Source organism: Schistocerca serialis, chromosome 1 (genome assembly GCF_023864345.2).
Source record: "Schistocerca serialis cubense isolate TAMUIC-IGC-003099 chromosome 1, iqSchSeri2.2, whole genome shotgun sequence".
NCBI lineage: Eukaryota > Metazoa > Arthropoda > Insecta > Orthoptera > Acrididae > Schistocerca > Schistocerca serialis.
In genome coordinates this window covers 849,536,824-849,550,550 of record NC_064638.1, presented here as the reverse complement: position 1 = coordinate 849,550,550, position 13,727 = coordinate 849,536,824, and the positions used below count along the sequence as shown (strand labels likewise).

Sequence of the window (13,727 nt, the reverse complement as noted above, 5' to 3'; positions counted from 1 at the left end):
GAGTGACTACTGGTGATTGACCAAATAAACTCATAGAAATTTTGTTCTGGCTACTCTCAGAAGTTGAGTCCTGCATTTAATACAGTTATCAGGCTTGTAAATTTTCTCAAATCACAAAAAAGATTGAAGACAAGCATCTACTTACTAAACAAGACAGAAAATGTGATTAAATTACTTGTGAAAAACAGTGTGTATTTGCTTTGTTTCATTTGTTATTGCTCCAATACCTCACAACTAGAAACTTCCCTTGTGTCTCCAACTCTGTTTGCATTCATTTTGATCAAGGCAATAATTATTTTGTTTCACTAAATGCAAAATATTAAACAGCTGAATAGCTAATTTCAAAAACAATGGTTCACATTTTAGAATATATTCAGCTAAGACAAATTAATTAGTAAGTAGGAGTATACTTCAGCAGCTTGATGATCTAAATGTGCAGAAGCATTGCAATTCTGTTAATGGAGTAATGCACAATGGTGTGACTATGCGGACTTCCCCAGTGTATTAACTATGACATTCTTCTCGGGTCTGCAGCCAGGTCATGTAGTCATCTGGACACGACATTTCTGTGGTCCACCTGGCCACCATCTTCAGGTGAGGACACTGTTTGCTGATCTTGTTGAAACTGATTCATATTGTGAAATGGCAGCCCTTTTATATGCCACTGAAGGCCAACAGCATGTGCTCTATAAATCATCACTGCAGGTACCTAACACAAGTGATCACACAGTGCCACCAGTAGTGAAAGGCGGCAAATGTGAGGAATAACTACTGAGTACCACTGTTGAGACATTCTGTCAGCAAGTCAACAACTGTTGTTTTCATAGGCATTCCATCACTTCCTTTTTGTCACTGAATAGACAACATATAGATATCAGTGCATGATGCAAAATTTCATCAGTTTCATGTCCTGTTTTCACTAATTAACATTGAGGCTGCTTCAAACGGAATGTGAGTGAAAAGAGACACTACAAATCTGAGGGACCAAGACACAAAGACTTCAAACTCTGGATGAAGTTCACAGAATTGGAAGTACAGTGTTCACATTTTCCATTGTGAGGACTAAGAACCAATATATTTGCCCAAGTTGAAAGCAGGCACATTCAAATTACTTGCAGTGGGACTTAGTGGCACCCCTTCTTTATAAACTTTCGGCAAATCATATAATCTCAGCAGAACAGCAGCATCAGTACATAGTTTTTTCAGCATGTTGTTGGATAATGAATTCTTCTTCAGAAGTGAAAGAATCTCCCATTTTAGTTGTTCAGTAGGATCATTCTGCAATCTTCAATATGCAGAGTCCTTTAGTAAGCATTCCATATTGACCACATAATCATTCTATAAAAGAAGTACTGTACCATTACCTTTATCTTCTGGGAGGATTAATAATTCCAGATCTTATCTAGCAGGCTGTATAGCTATCCTTTCAACACAGAAGAGGCAGAGCCCAACACAATGTATGTCAAACTTCCTGTCTAATTTCTTCTTCCTCAGGAAAGTTGGACACCACTTGTTCTATTGAGCAAATAAATTCAGTGATGGAAGGCCCCTTGGCATAGAAGCAAAGTCCGCCTGATTAGCTGAGTGGTTACATGCTGCCTCCCATGCAACGGGCCCAGGTTCGATTCTCAACAAGGTTTGGGATTTTCCCTGCTCATGGACTTGGTGTTGTGTTGTCCTCATCATCATTTCATCCTCAACACCGGCGAGCAAGTCTCCCAATGTGGCTTCAACTGAAATAAGACTTGCACTCGACAGCCGAACTTCCCCAAGTGGGGCCTCCTGGCCAACAATGCCATGCTCTCATTTCATTCCACTTCATTTCATAGAAGCAAAATTTAGTCCTTTCTCTAAGACTAACATCATGGCATTGTCCAAGTCTTTACTTGTGAGGTTAAGCACAATCTGTCGATGGGTGTCATCACCCAATGTGATGGGAAGAGAACACTCTTGTTGAAATTTGGGAAATGCCAGGTGCTGGCATTCCTGTGCATCCACTCTGATAGTGCCCAAGAAGAAGTGATGAAACCTCTAAGTGCAGGTAAAACCTTTGGATAATGCGTTTGTCTGCAAGTAAAATAAATGTGCTCACTACTAAGGCAAAACTTGCATGGTTCTTAATATTACTGGCCATTCTGTCATGCAGTCAGTTTGCATCGACCATACCAAGGCATGGGAGTCCTGCAGATGTTGGCTTACACCTTTTCACACACAAATAGGTAGGCACAAGAGCTGGAACACCTTAGCCTCATGTTCAAGCAGAATGGCTAACCAAACAAACAGATTTGTTGTAACTTCAAGTTTGAGCCATCAATAGAACCAGTGGAAGATGTGTGTATATCAGTGGTTTTCGCACGCTCACGCATACACACACACACCTACATTGTGTAGGCTGGACTCACAATGCCAGTGTGGCATTTCAGCAAGTGGACTGTGTTGTGGTGGGTTGATGGTGAGAGAAGTGAAAGACAGGGAGATGGGTTAGGGTGGGTGGCTAGTGGCTTGGAGGGAAGCAGTTGGTTTGCCAGCTAGAAATGCTGGAGGGAGGGGTGGCAGGTGGGTGTGCTAGGCAAGTGATGCACAGTTGTCAGAGCCATTAGGAAACGACACATGCTAAATGTGATGTGAGGATGTGAATTAGGATGAGGTGACAGGATGGAGGGAGGGGAAATTGTTGGGTGGAGGGTGTGGGAACAGTGCAGTGGGTTACCAGAGATTGAAGCCAGGACAATTATGTGAGCCAAGAGGATGACAACTCCTATCTGTGTAGTTCAGAGAAGCTGGAGGTGGAGGAAAGGATCCAGGTGACCGAGGTTGTGAAGAAGACATTGAAATTGACCTTGTTATGCTTGGCTGTGTATTATGTATTATTGTGAGGAAGAGGGCACTCCTTTGTAGCTGATTCTTCAGGGTGTTGGAAGAATTTGGTATGTGAGAGGATGTGGGGATAAGGCCTGGGAAATCTGTTTGCAGACTAGGTCAGGAGAGGGGGGGGGGGGGGGGGGTGTCTATCTGTGAAGGCCTTGATCAGACCTTCAGCATAGTGGGCAAGGGAGTTCTCATCACTGCACCAACAGGAGCCCAGGCTGCATGGGAGGAATTTTTTGGTGTGGAAGGGATGGAATATGTCAAAATGCAGAACTTGCCTACAAAATAGATTTTACTTATGATATTTTTTTGTCTGAATTTTTCTCACAACATGAAATAACATCTGCCTACATTTTTTTGAGATATTCCTTCATTCGGTGCTGTTGATTCTGGCCTAATCCCACATTGCTTTGGACACTGTATGTGTTTCACATCAGGAAATAGATAGTCCTGTAGAGCAGTGTGGGTTTAGGCCAGAATTACAGTGTCAAATAAAGGAATACCTCAAAAATGTGTAAGCAGATGACATTTCCCGATGTAAATGAAAATCATAAAAAAATAATGTAAGTATAATCAAAAACTTTTGTTTGTTTTTCAATCTAGAAAATAATCAAAATTATAAATATCTTTCATTAAGACCACTGATGATGTTTTATTTCAATAATATAAAATGCATTTGATGACAAACCTGACCCTACCTAATAATGTGTAGCACCCTTTTTCCCCTTTTGTCCCGAAGACTCTAACAGGCACATCAACTCATGGTATCCACTACACACTGAAGCGATTGAGGAGCCATTGTGGTCCATGATCACCCAACTATTGCCTACCTCTCATAGAGAGTAATAGGAACTGGATCCAATAGGACCCAGGACCCAGGATTGAGATCAGGTAACATGGAAAGTCACACAGGCAATATCACACTTGTAGAGTGTTCCTCAAATCATTCTGACATAGCTAGGGACTGGTATGGCATTGCATTGTCTTTCTCAAGGTACAGTTCACCCGTAGTGTGCTGAAGCCAACCAATGATTGTATGTGATTGGACAGTATATTTTTGTATTGTTTGACACTGGGAACTGATGGCAGACATATAGGTGTTTGTATTCATCCCATGTAACATCTCCCACACCAGATTACCTTCAACAACTGTCTCTATAGAGTCCTACTGGCAAGTAGTTTTCAATACATTTGTACCTTGCCATTGGCCTGCACCAGTATACAGGATGTTTCAATAAGAGCGTGCAAAAATTTAACAGGACATACAGAATGCTCCACTAAACAATTTGAGACAGGGAACCTGGGGTCGGAGAAGCCAGCTTAAGGAGATAACAGGAATAAAATCACATTACTATGCTCTTTGCTATTTATCTTAGCTACAGTCGACTGGAAACACCATACCTGACACAAAAAACATATCATTTGTACTGTATCTTACAAAATGTGCTGAAATTGATAGCCATCAACCTCAATGCAAGCAGGAAATCGGTGAATAAGATGATGACACACCCTGACAAATATCCCTGGTGTGTTTCAAATCACAGGCAGCTGCAATTCTGGCAACTAATTCCATGTCCATATCCACTGGAGTCTCATATGCAAGTGACTTTAGATATTCCCATAGGAAATAATGAAGGGGATTCAGGTCAGGTGATTGCACAGGCCATGGAATAGGCTCTCCCTTCCAATCCAGTGATCAGGAAATACAGCACTGAGATGGTTGTGGACATCCACACAGAAGTGATGCAGTGCATCATTATGTTGCATTCACATCCTCTCTCAAACAGCCATGGGTACGTTCTTCAACAACTCAGGTAGAACTCTTTGCACGAACCCGAAGTACAGATGGCCATTCAGACAACCAGTTAAAAGATATGGCCCAATGAGATTGTCACGTGCAACACAGGCCCAGATACTCACAGCAAAATGTAAGTGATGGTGTGACTCTACTACAACATAAGGGTTTTCTTCATCTCACACATGCTATTCCTGCCTTTCAAAATACCATCATGATCAAATGAGGACTTGTCAGTAAATAGCATGATTTGGAGGCAATCTGGTTGATGAATCCATTGTTGGAGCAACCACTGACACAATCCTTGGAGCAAAGTCAGTCACAAGCATTGCATGGACTCATTGTGGGTGATATGAGTGTAATTGTTGTTCACGGAGTATTCGCCACATGCTAGTATGTGCATGCTAGTATGTGCAGCACCCATTTCGTGTGCAATACAACAAGTACTTGTAGTGGTGACCACTGCAACACCTCCCAGCACCTCCTCTTCAAAATCGGGTGTGTGAGTGGTCCTCATGTTGCCAGGTCCCTCATTTCTTCTTTCCAATGAACCGGTCTCCTGAATTTGTCAACTGAGAGAAATAAACACTTGCCATCACAGATGATGCCTGCTAGGAAATTTTTCCCTGTACAGCCTTTCAGCGGTGAAAGCATTGCAATGTACTTCCCCATACACAAGGTGCATGTTAGTGAGTTCTGCAAAACTGTACTGGTACTGCTCCATCATATTGTACTGTACGTCTCTGAATAGCACTGAGAAATGAATGGGTCTACCATTGATTTGTAGCATGTTCTGTCATGGGACAATGTAAATATGATACAACAGAGCCTCATTATGTACAATCTTTGTTGATCCATTATGGACCATGGGACAACGGCTGGCATGTATTTCTGGATGCAATAATTTACCAACAGCCAACAGCTGTTGGTAAATTATTGCATCAAGAAATACACTATGTATAAGTTAAGTAAACAAAACCTGCACCATGACTTCCTAGTAATCAGGCTCATCCCCCTTGTTTCCTCACAGGAAATAAAGAATGACATGTAAATAAATAGTACAGTATGTGTAAATCCCTTATGAATGTTAAATGTAAATAAGCAGGAAAACAGTAATGCTAGACAAATCGGTAGACAAGTTTACTTCCATATCTCTTTAAGCTGGTTTCTCTGAACCTGAGTTCCCTATTTCAAATTGTTAACTGGAGCATTCTCTACACTCTGTTACATTTTTGCACACTCTTACAGACACACCCTGTATATCATGAATCATCTGTCCACTTGACCTTTTCCAATACTATGTGTGTCCAATGGTGATCTTCCTGCACTCATGCTAATCTCTGTGCCCTGTAACATGCCCTGAGCAGGGGCACATGTGTGGAGCAGCAGTTTATGTGTCTTCTGCAGTCAAAATACACAAAAGTTGACAGTGACCACTGCTGTCAACACTTTATTACTCGAGACAGCTGATTCTGATGGAGACTCGTTTCCCCAAATGCAAGCACTCGTGATACAGTCTTGGCACAGTGCCTCATCTAAAGCCCAGAGTCTACCAATGCTTAGAGATGAAGTGTCACATGTGTGTGGCACCCACAATCTGCCCACAATTAAATGCAATGAAACTGAATGTTTTGTCTGTTCCACTCTTGACTATGGCTCAGACTGCCAATACAAGGTTTGACAATAATCAGTCATGTATAATATAAACTATTCGATTTTTAATGATGTCACAAGTACACTCTCTTCTCAATACAAGCATCTCCAAACTTATCTTGAAAGTTTTTTTAAATAACTCTCATTTTGAGCTAAAACTGATTTTCTTTGCCATGTGCAGTCTCTATTTTTTGTGGATAAATGGAATACATTTATGGCATAATACCTCTAACAAACCTTGTTTGTATCCTGTCTGTGGAAAATATGAATTCAAACAAAATTTGTAATATGCTTACATTGAGTACTTGGAAGTATTCTCTCTCTCTCTCTCTCTCTCTCTCTCTCTCTAACACAGCAGCTATTTCTAATTCAGTTGCTTATGAGTTTATGTTTCACTATAAACCTTTAAGTGCTCCAGCATAATAATTTATATGATTTGAAAACTACAAATAATGACAGGAATATGTCACATTTGAAATCTCTTTATAATAGAGTAAATGTAATTAACTTACGGCCAACACTTCTACCAGTTCTTGTGAGTGTCTTAACAATTGAAAAATCGGTTAGAAACAAAGTTATTAATGTACTTACATGAGTGTTTGGAGATGTTCTACATTTTCTGTTGCTTTTATTAGTTGCTCATCTTTCTCAGCCAGCATTTGTTGCCATTTAGCCAGATCTGCCTCTGCAGTCTCAGCTCTCTTTGTTAGCACTTTGACATCTTCATCCATTGTTTTCCTATACTCCAGCTCTAGTTTTTGTTTCTCAGCAAGCTCTGACTCTGCTTTCTCTGCTCTGTTTCTTAACTGTGATACATCTCCACTTAATGCAACGGTTTGCTCTGCTAACTGACGATCCTTTTCAGCTATGGTGGTTTCTGCAGTTTCTGCTCTTGACTGTAAAATGTTTATTTGGGAAATTAACTCTGTTTCTTTTACATTCAGCTGCTTCTTGGTCTCAGAAAGTTCAGTTTCAATGGTCTCTACTTTACCGTTTAAATCTGCCACCTGTTTTGTTAGTTGTTGCCTATCTTCCAGTATTTTGTCCATTTCCACATCTTTTGTTTTCAATGTCTTCTCAAAATTAGTTTTCTCATTTTCCAGCACTGCCATCTGACCCAGCACAGCCTCTAATTCGGTGTTTTTGCTTGTGAGAGTGGCCTCAATTGCATCCTTATCTGACTTCAGTTTACTTATTTCAGACATGAAAGCTTGTATGCTCAAGTCTTTTTCAGAAACTATTTGATCTAAAGCAAGTTTCTCCGATTTAAGTGATTCCAGTTCGTCTAAATGTAGTTTTTTTATGCTGTCCTGTGAATTTCTGTATTGCTCATTTTCTTCTTTCAATTTCTTCAATTCTGCTTCTATGACAATAATGTTTTCCATTTTCTGCTTTAGTTCCTCATCCTTACCTTGAATTATTTTAAATAACTCTTCAGAATCTTTCTTATACTGGTTTTCTTTCTCATTTGCTTCTTTAACCATTTCTTCTGATTTCTTCTCTAGCTCCTTTCTCAAAGTATTAGTTTCATTATCTTTTTTCTTCAGTTCTTCTTCCAATCTTTTCACTTCACTTTTAGTTTCAGAGAGTTGCCCTCCATAATCCTTATCTGCTTGCTTTAAATCTGTCTGTAACTTCTCTATCAAATCTCTAAGTTCCTGCTCCTTCATTTTTGCATCTGTTAACTTTCTCTCTGCATCTTTCTCAATTTCTTCAGCATGGCTGACAGCAGATTCAATTTTTTCTTTCAGTTCTTGTTCATTTTTTTGTGATGTTGTTATCAATAGCTCAAGTTTTTGTTTTGCCATTTCCATATCCTGCTTTGCAGATATGACTTGTTCTTTAGTTTGCTCAAGCTCCCGCTCCTTCTCACTGAGTTCTGTATTCAGCTTTGTTAACTGAACTGAAGAATCACTTGTGGAGCTCATAAGGTCAGCAATTTTCTCCTCCTGTAAGAACAATATGCAATGAATTATTCATAACAATATGAATATACTTCAGGAGTAAAAACACACACACACACACACACACACACACACACACACACACGTATCTACATTGTGCAGTGTCTTGGAGGAGGCAGCCAGAAAGATGTGTAGAATAGGAATGTGGGAGGGAAAGGCAGCAGATGCATGGGCTAGTCATGCCACAAAGGGGCACTGGACTGGGTGAGTTTGTGTGGCACATGATGAAGATGATGTGGAAGTGTGGATTGGGAGGGAGTGACAAGACAGAGGAAGGAGAAGCTGTTGGTTAGAGGGTGTCGAGACAGTGAGTTAGCCAGAGAGGGAGAGGGGGGGAGACGTGGGGAGGGGGGGGGGGAGGGGGGGGGGGAGAGAGAGAGAGAGAGAGAGAGAGAGAGAGAGAGAGAGAGTGTCCGAAGACTGATTTGATGCAGCTCTCCATGCTACTCCATCCTGTTCAAACCTCATTGTCATCTCCAAATAACTACTAGAATCTACAACCTACATCCTTCTGAATCTGCTTAATATATCCATCTCTTCGTCTCCCTCAAAAATTTTTACCCCCCCCCCCCCCCCTCCCTCTCCACACTTCCCTCCAATACTACTTTAAGTGTCTTGTTTCCTAAGCTAATTTACTCAGTATCACCTGATTTAATTCAATTACATTCCATTACCCTAGTTTTTCTTTTATTGATGTTCATCTTTTATGCTACTTTCAAGACACTGTTCATTCCATTCAGCTGTTCTCCCAAGTCCTTTGCTGTGTCTGACAAAATTATAATTTCATTGTCAAACCTCCTCAAAGTTTTTATTTCTGCTCCCTGAACTTTTAATTCCTACTGCAAATTTTTCTTTGGTTTCCTTTACTGCTTGCACAATGTACAGATTGAATAACATTGGGGATAGGCTAAACTGTTTCTCACTCCCTTCTCAACCACTGCTTCCCTTTCATGCTCCTCGACTCCTATAACTAATGTCTAGTTTGGAATATTCACATCTGTCAGCACCTGCTTTCTTTGGAATTGTTATTATTATATTCTTCTTGAAGTCTGAGGATATTTTACCTGTCTCATACATCTTGCACACTGAAGTCATGACTGGCTATTCCATGGCAATCAGTAGTTCTGACAGAATGGTGTCTACTACTGGGGCCATGTTTTGACTAGGTCTTTCAGTGCTCCATCAGATTCTTCTCGCAATATCATATCTTGCATCTCATCTTCATCTATGTCCTCTTCCATTTCCATAATATTGAGTTCAAATTCATCTCCCTTGTATAGACGCTCTATATACTCCTTCCACCTTAAAGCAAACTAATTAAATTTTTTGTGATCTTGCACCTTATCAATTAAACAGGAAAACACATGCACACCAGCATGCCCATGAATGCATGCACACACACGCACATGCACACACACACACACACACACACACACACACACACACACTCACTTTTTGTCCACATGTTTCAAAGCAGAGAATGAGACCCTTATTATAGTTCTGTTCTTAAATTTAATTACCAGTTTCTGCTTTTGAAGACTGAGCTGGACAGACCTCTCATCAGCTGCCTGCAGTTTTCTTTGCGTATCTCCTACATCAAGTTGTAGTTTCTGTATTTCAGTTGACAGCTGCTTGCCTGATTCTTCAGCAGTTTCTAATTTTTTGTGCAAAGCTGTAGACATTTGTTGTATGAAAGAAATTGCTTATGCATGGACAATAACTTTAACATGTGATGCATTTCATTTGCTAATTTTTAAAACAATAATATGCAGAGTTGGATGGACAGATACAAAAATTGCATGCCATGGCTGAATCTTCAGCTGGCAAAGAAAACAACATTGTTACTAAAAAAAGTCATCTGGAGATAAGGAAATGTGCAGAATAGGGAAAGATAAGTGTTAAATGTACAAGTGTAGGAAGCCAGAAATAGTTGACTGAAATCCTATATCAACATAGGCACAATACAACACAGAATAATTCAGAAGTAACCCTGACTGTTATTCTATCAGCATTACACTAGACATAACCTGTTCTACACCCTCAGCATTTCTCCTGTATGTTGTAGTTTTACATACCACAAAGGAAAACTTAGGTTTGAGTCCCAGTCTGGCATGCAGCCTAATCTTTCATGTGCATCAGGGTTGATGAATACTTTGGTAGTGAGTAAAAATATCTATCAATAAACCAATCTTAATAGTTTTACAAACATTTCTCCATTCCATCTTTTCTTATAGAGAAATTATTTTTGCTGCACCACAGGAGAACCTGTAAGGAGTTCTGAATTGCAAGAGAAAAGCATGCAAGGTTATTAATTCCAAGGAGCTAAGCACTGATAGTCTAAAGTGTTAAGTCACACTGTGAGGGTTCTGAGTGGTCTTCCTGTGGATTAATTAGAACAGTTGCCAGAAAAACATGGACCTCAAGATATTTCTTGAAGGTGCTCTTCAAACTGCATCAGTGGTGTGTGTGTGTGTGTGTGTGTGTGTGTGTGTGTGTGTGTGTGTGTGTGTGTGTGAATGTCTAGTGAAACAGAATACATGCATAGTCTTCACCATTCATCTGCACATGAGAAGTGCCTGCAGTCTCAGTTTTCATAACCCAGCAATTAGTTTCTAGTATTACTTTCTTTGTGCAATATTCAGAAATCATTCATTGTTGTATTCACAGTTAGGATATGGAAAAATTGTGAGTGGAACACAAACCATGACATGAAAAAAGGATCACTATGAAGGAGGTGGTGAGCACTACACAGACAGATTAACATGGTGTTCAACACTGATAGTAAATGTAATATGTATCTACCTCTCATTACAAGGTGTGTATGAATGTAAAAGTAAAGTTTGTGTCTGGAACAGAGCTAGCACTGATATCTATGAAATTTTGTTTTTGCTGTATTGATACTTGTAGTGCAACAGCTAAAGTTAAGTGTCCACTTGACCTGTGAAATATTTTTGTTTACAAAGGCTTTTATGTAATGTGTGTTTTGTTCAAATAAATGTAATAGGATACCAAGACACTTTGAAATTGTTTGTAGGAACAGTTTATTACAAAAGAAAATTCACCCAAAATTGATGATTGTTTATAATGAGTCTACTCTTCTTATTTTCAATAGCTAGGAAAAGGGCAGTTGAACTCAAACATGGCCATACACCTCTCGAAGTTAATCTATTGGAAGGATGTCCCAAAACTATAACCACAGGAGAAAACATAATAAAAGTGTACAACATGATATTGGACAATCAGAGACCAAAAGTGTATGAAGTAGCTGATAGCATATGCACATCAAAAGCCAGTGAATTTACATCAAAAGTAACTATGAGAGAGCATTTTGCAAGATGTATATTACATTTGTTGAATGCTGACCAAAATCAAACACAAAAATAAAATCTTTAGCAATTTCTGGACCATTTCAGAAAAGTTTTAACTAATTTGGTGCACAGATTTGTTTCTATGGAAAGATCTGGGTTCACCACCTCATGCCAGCAATGCAGTGGTTGTTAGGAGCACAAAAAAGAAAAAAAAGATCAGTTTAATCTGCTGGGAATACTATGGTCAGCATTTTATGAGGCATACAAGTAATTATTCTTATTGATTATCTTACAAAGTGTAAAACAAAATCTGACAAATATTATGTATTATTCTGTATCATATGGGTGAAAGTAATGTTTGGAGACAGACCTGAATTACAAAAAAATAAGACCTGAGAAACAGAGGGTTTAAGAAAGAAATAATTTTCATCAACACAGCCTGCTTAGTAAATCTCTTCCAAATGTTATTTCTACGAGTTATTTCTAAATACCATGATGAATCATTGATTGTGTTCTTTCATATGCATTTTTTTTCTTTTATGATCAACAATGCCAGCTTTCTGAATCTCTTCTCAATGTTCTGTCCATACATTATCATTCAACACCCTGATGCATCATGAGTTATGTATTTTTCACACACTGTTTTTTTTAATTATTTGAACCTAACTGCTTGGTGTTTTATTGTCAACATTTGACCACCATGCTTAGATAAACATTTACTGTTAGTTTTACATCTAGTCCATTGAAGGTATTTTGAAGTAAGAATTACTTATCAACAGCTGTTGTAATATGACCTCCAATCCTAAGCAGCACTTTAATGTTGAAAATGATCCAAAGCCAGACATCAACATGTATAGGAGCCCTAAAGCAATACTAGCATATAATAAGTCAACACTTAAAACATCATCAATAATAAGTTCCCAGTTAAACCTGCATAACTGTATTAATATGCTAACTGATAGATTGATTAAAAGATTTTCATTTGACCCCATTTCACTAAATTATGTACAGAGTTCATACTTGTAACATAGGGCAAGTCAGCTTCATCTCATGCCGCAAAATATTTAGCCTACAATTTAAAACAAAAAAAAAACTGGAAAATATGATAGTAATTTTGTAAACATTTACATCTATGAATTCCATGAAACACAAAATATTTCCAGCTAGACTTTCAGTACCACCACCTTATGAGTTTTTAAATCCACAGTTGTGGAGCACCATACAATATACTGCCTAACCTTTGTGGGACTTAATGCTGATTTTTATATGTACAGCTACTCCTTCTTTTCTTAACTTGATCATCTTATACTCCACAACTGGTTCACATTGGTGTTAACAAGAAACACCTCTGTTGTACTGAGGTACAGTTATTACGTCATGACTGATTTCATTCAATGAACATCACTAGATGACTTGCAGTTAAACCAAAATTAAGGTATAATAATACACAATAAATGACATGCAAATTACACTGACAACAGTGTTTATCATGCTCCAGAATATGCCTTCAACATGAGTCATGATTTCATGACATTTATGTGAGAATTTGTTATGGAGACTGTTGGCAGTGGGAGTAGCTTTTTGCATAATATTTGTTTTTATTCAAGAGTAGGTCATCTAACATTGTCTAGTGAATGAAACCTGTTGTAACATAATAAATGCACTTTAATAGAGCTCGCGTGTTCTTTATTAACATTAGCTCCCTCTTTTCTTTCATCATTTTTACAATGGTATGATATTAAATTTAAAAATCTGTACCAACAGCTGTTATTTTGATATTGTTTTATTAGGCAACCAGTTTTGACATTCCAGTTGCATCATCTTCTAGTCTGTCTCATGAATGACACCATATACCACTCATGCTTGTATAAAACAAGGCACCAATAATCATATATGGTTCCATAGACATCTGAACTTCATGTTCGTTCAGTTTGGGTACCTACAAAACCAGACAGCACTGACTGCATGCTGAGGGAAGTGGTAGGAAGGTGAGAAGCAGTAGTACTGAGGGCGGAGGGAAGTGGTGCACCTACTCAGCTGCACCCAGCCAGCAACAAAGCTTGACACCTCAGTAAACAAACCATTTCATATACTGAGACAAAAATATGGTTTTTCCAGTGTTTTTTTTTCAAATTTTCC

The 13,727-nt window shown here is 38.8% G+C and overlaps 1 protein-coding gene across 6 annotated transcripts in view; it reads right to left on the bottom strand.

The window, feature by feature from the left end:
- Positions 1-13,727, bottom strand: part of LOC126485121 (CAP-Gly domain-containing linker protein 1) — a 552,921-nt gene that overhangs the window by 67,336 nt on the left and 471,858 nt on the right. For all 6 annotated transcript variants that reach the window (XM_050108759.1, XM_050108769.1, XM_050108776.1 and 3 more), the window contains 2 exons: positions 9,801-9,952; positions 6,908-8,265 (listed from right to left, as the gene is read on the bottom strand). In XM_050108759.1, coding sequence (XP_049964716.1) covers positions 6,908-8,265; positions 9,801-9,952 — 1,510 coding nt within the window. The remainder of the gene's footprint in view (positions 1-6,907; positions 8,266-9,800; positions 9,953-13,727) is intronic.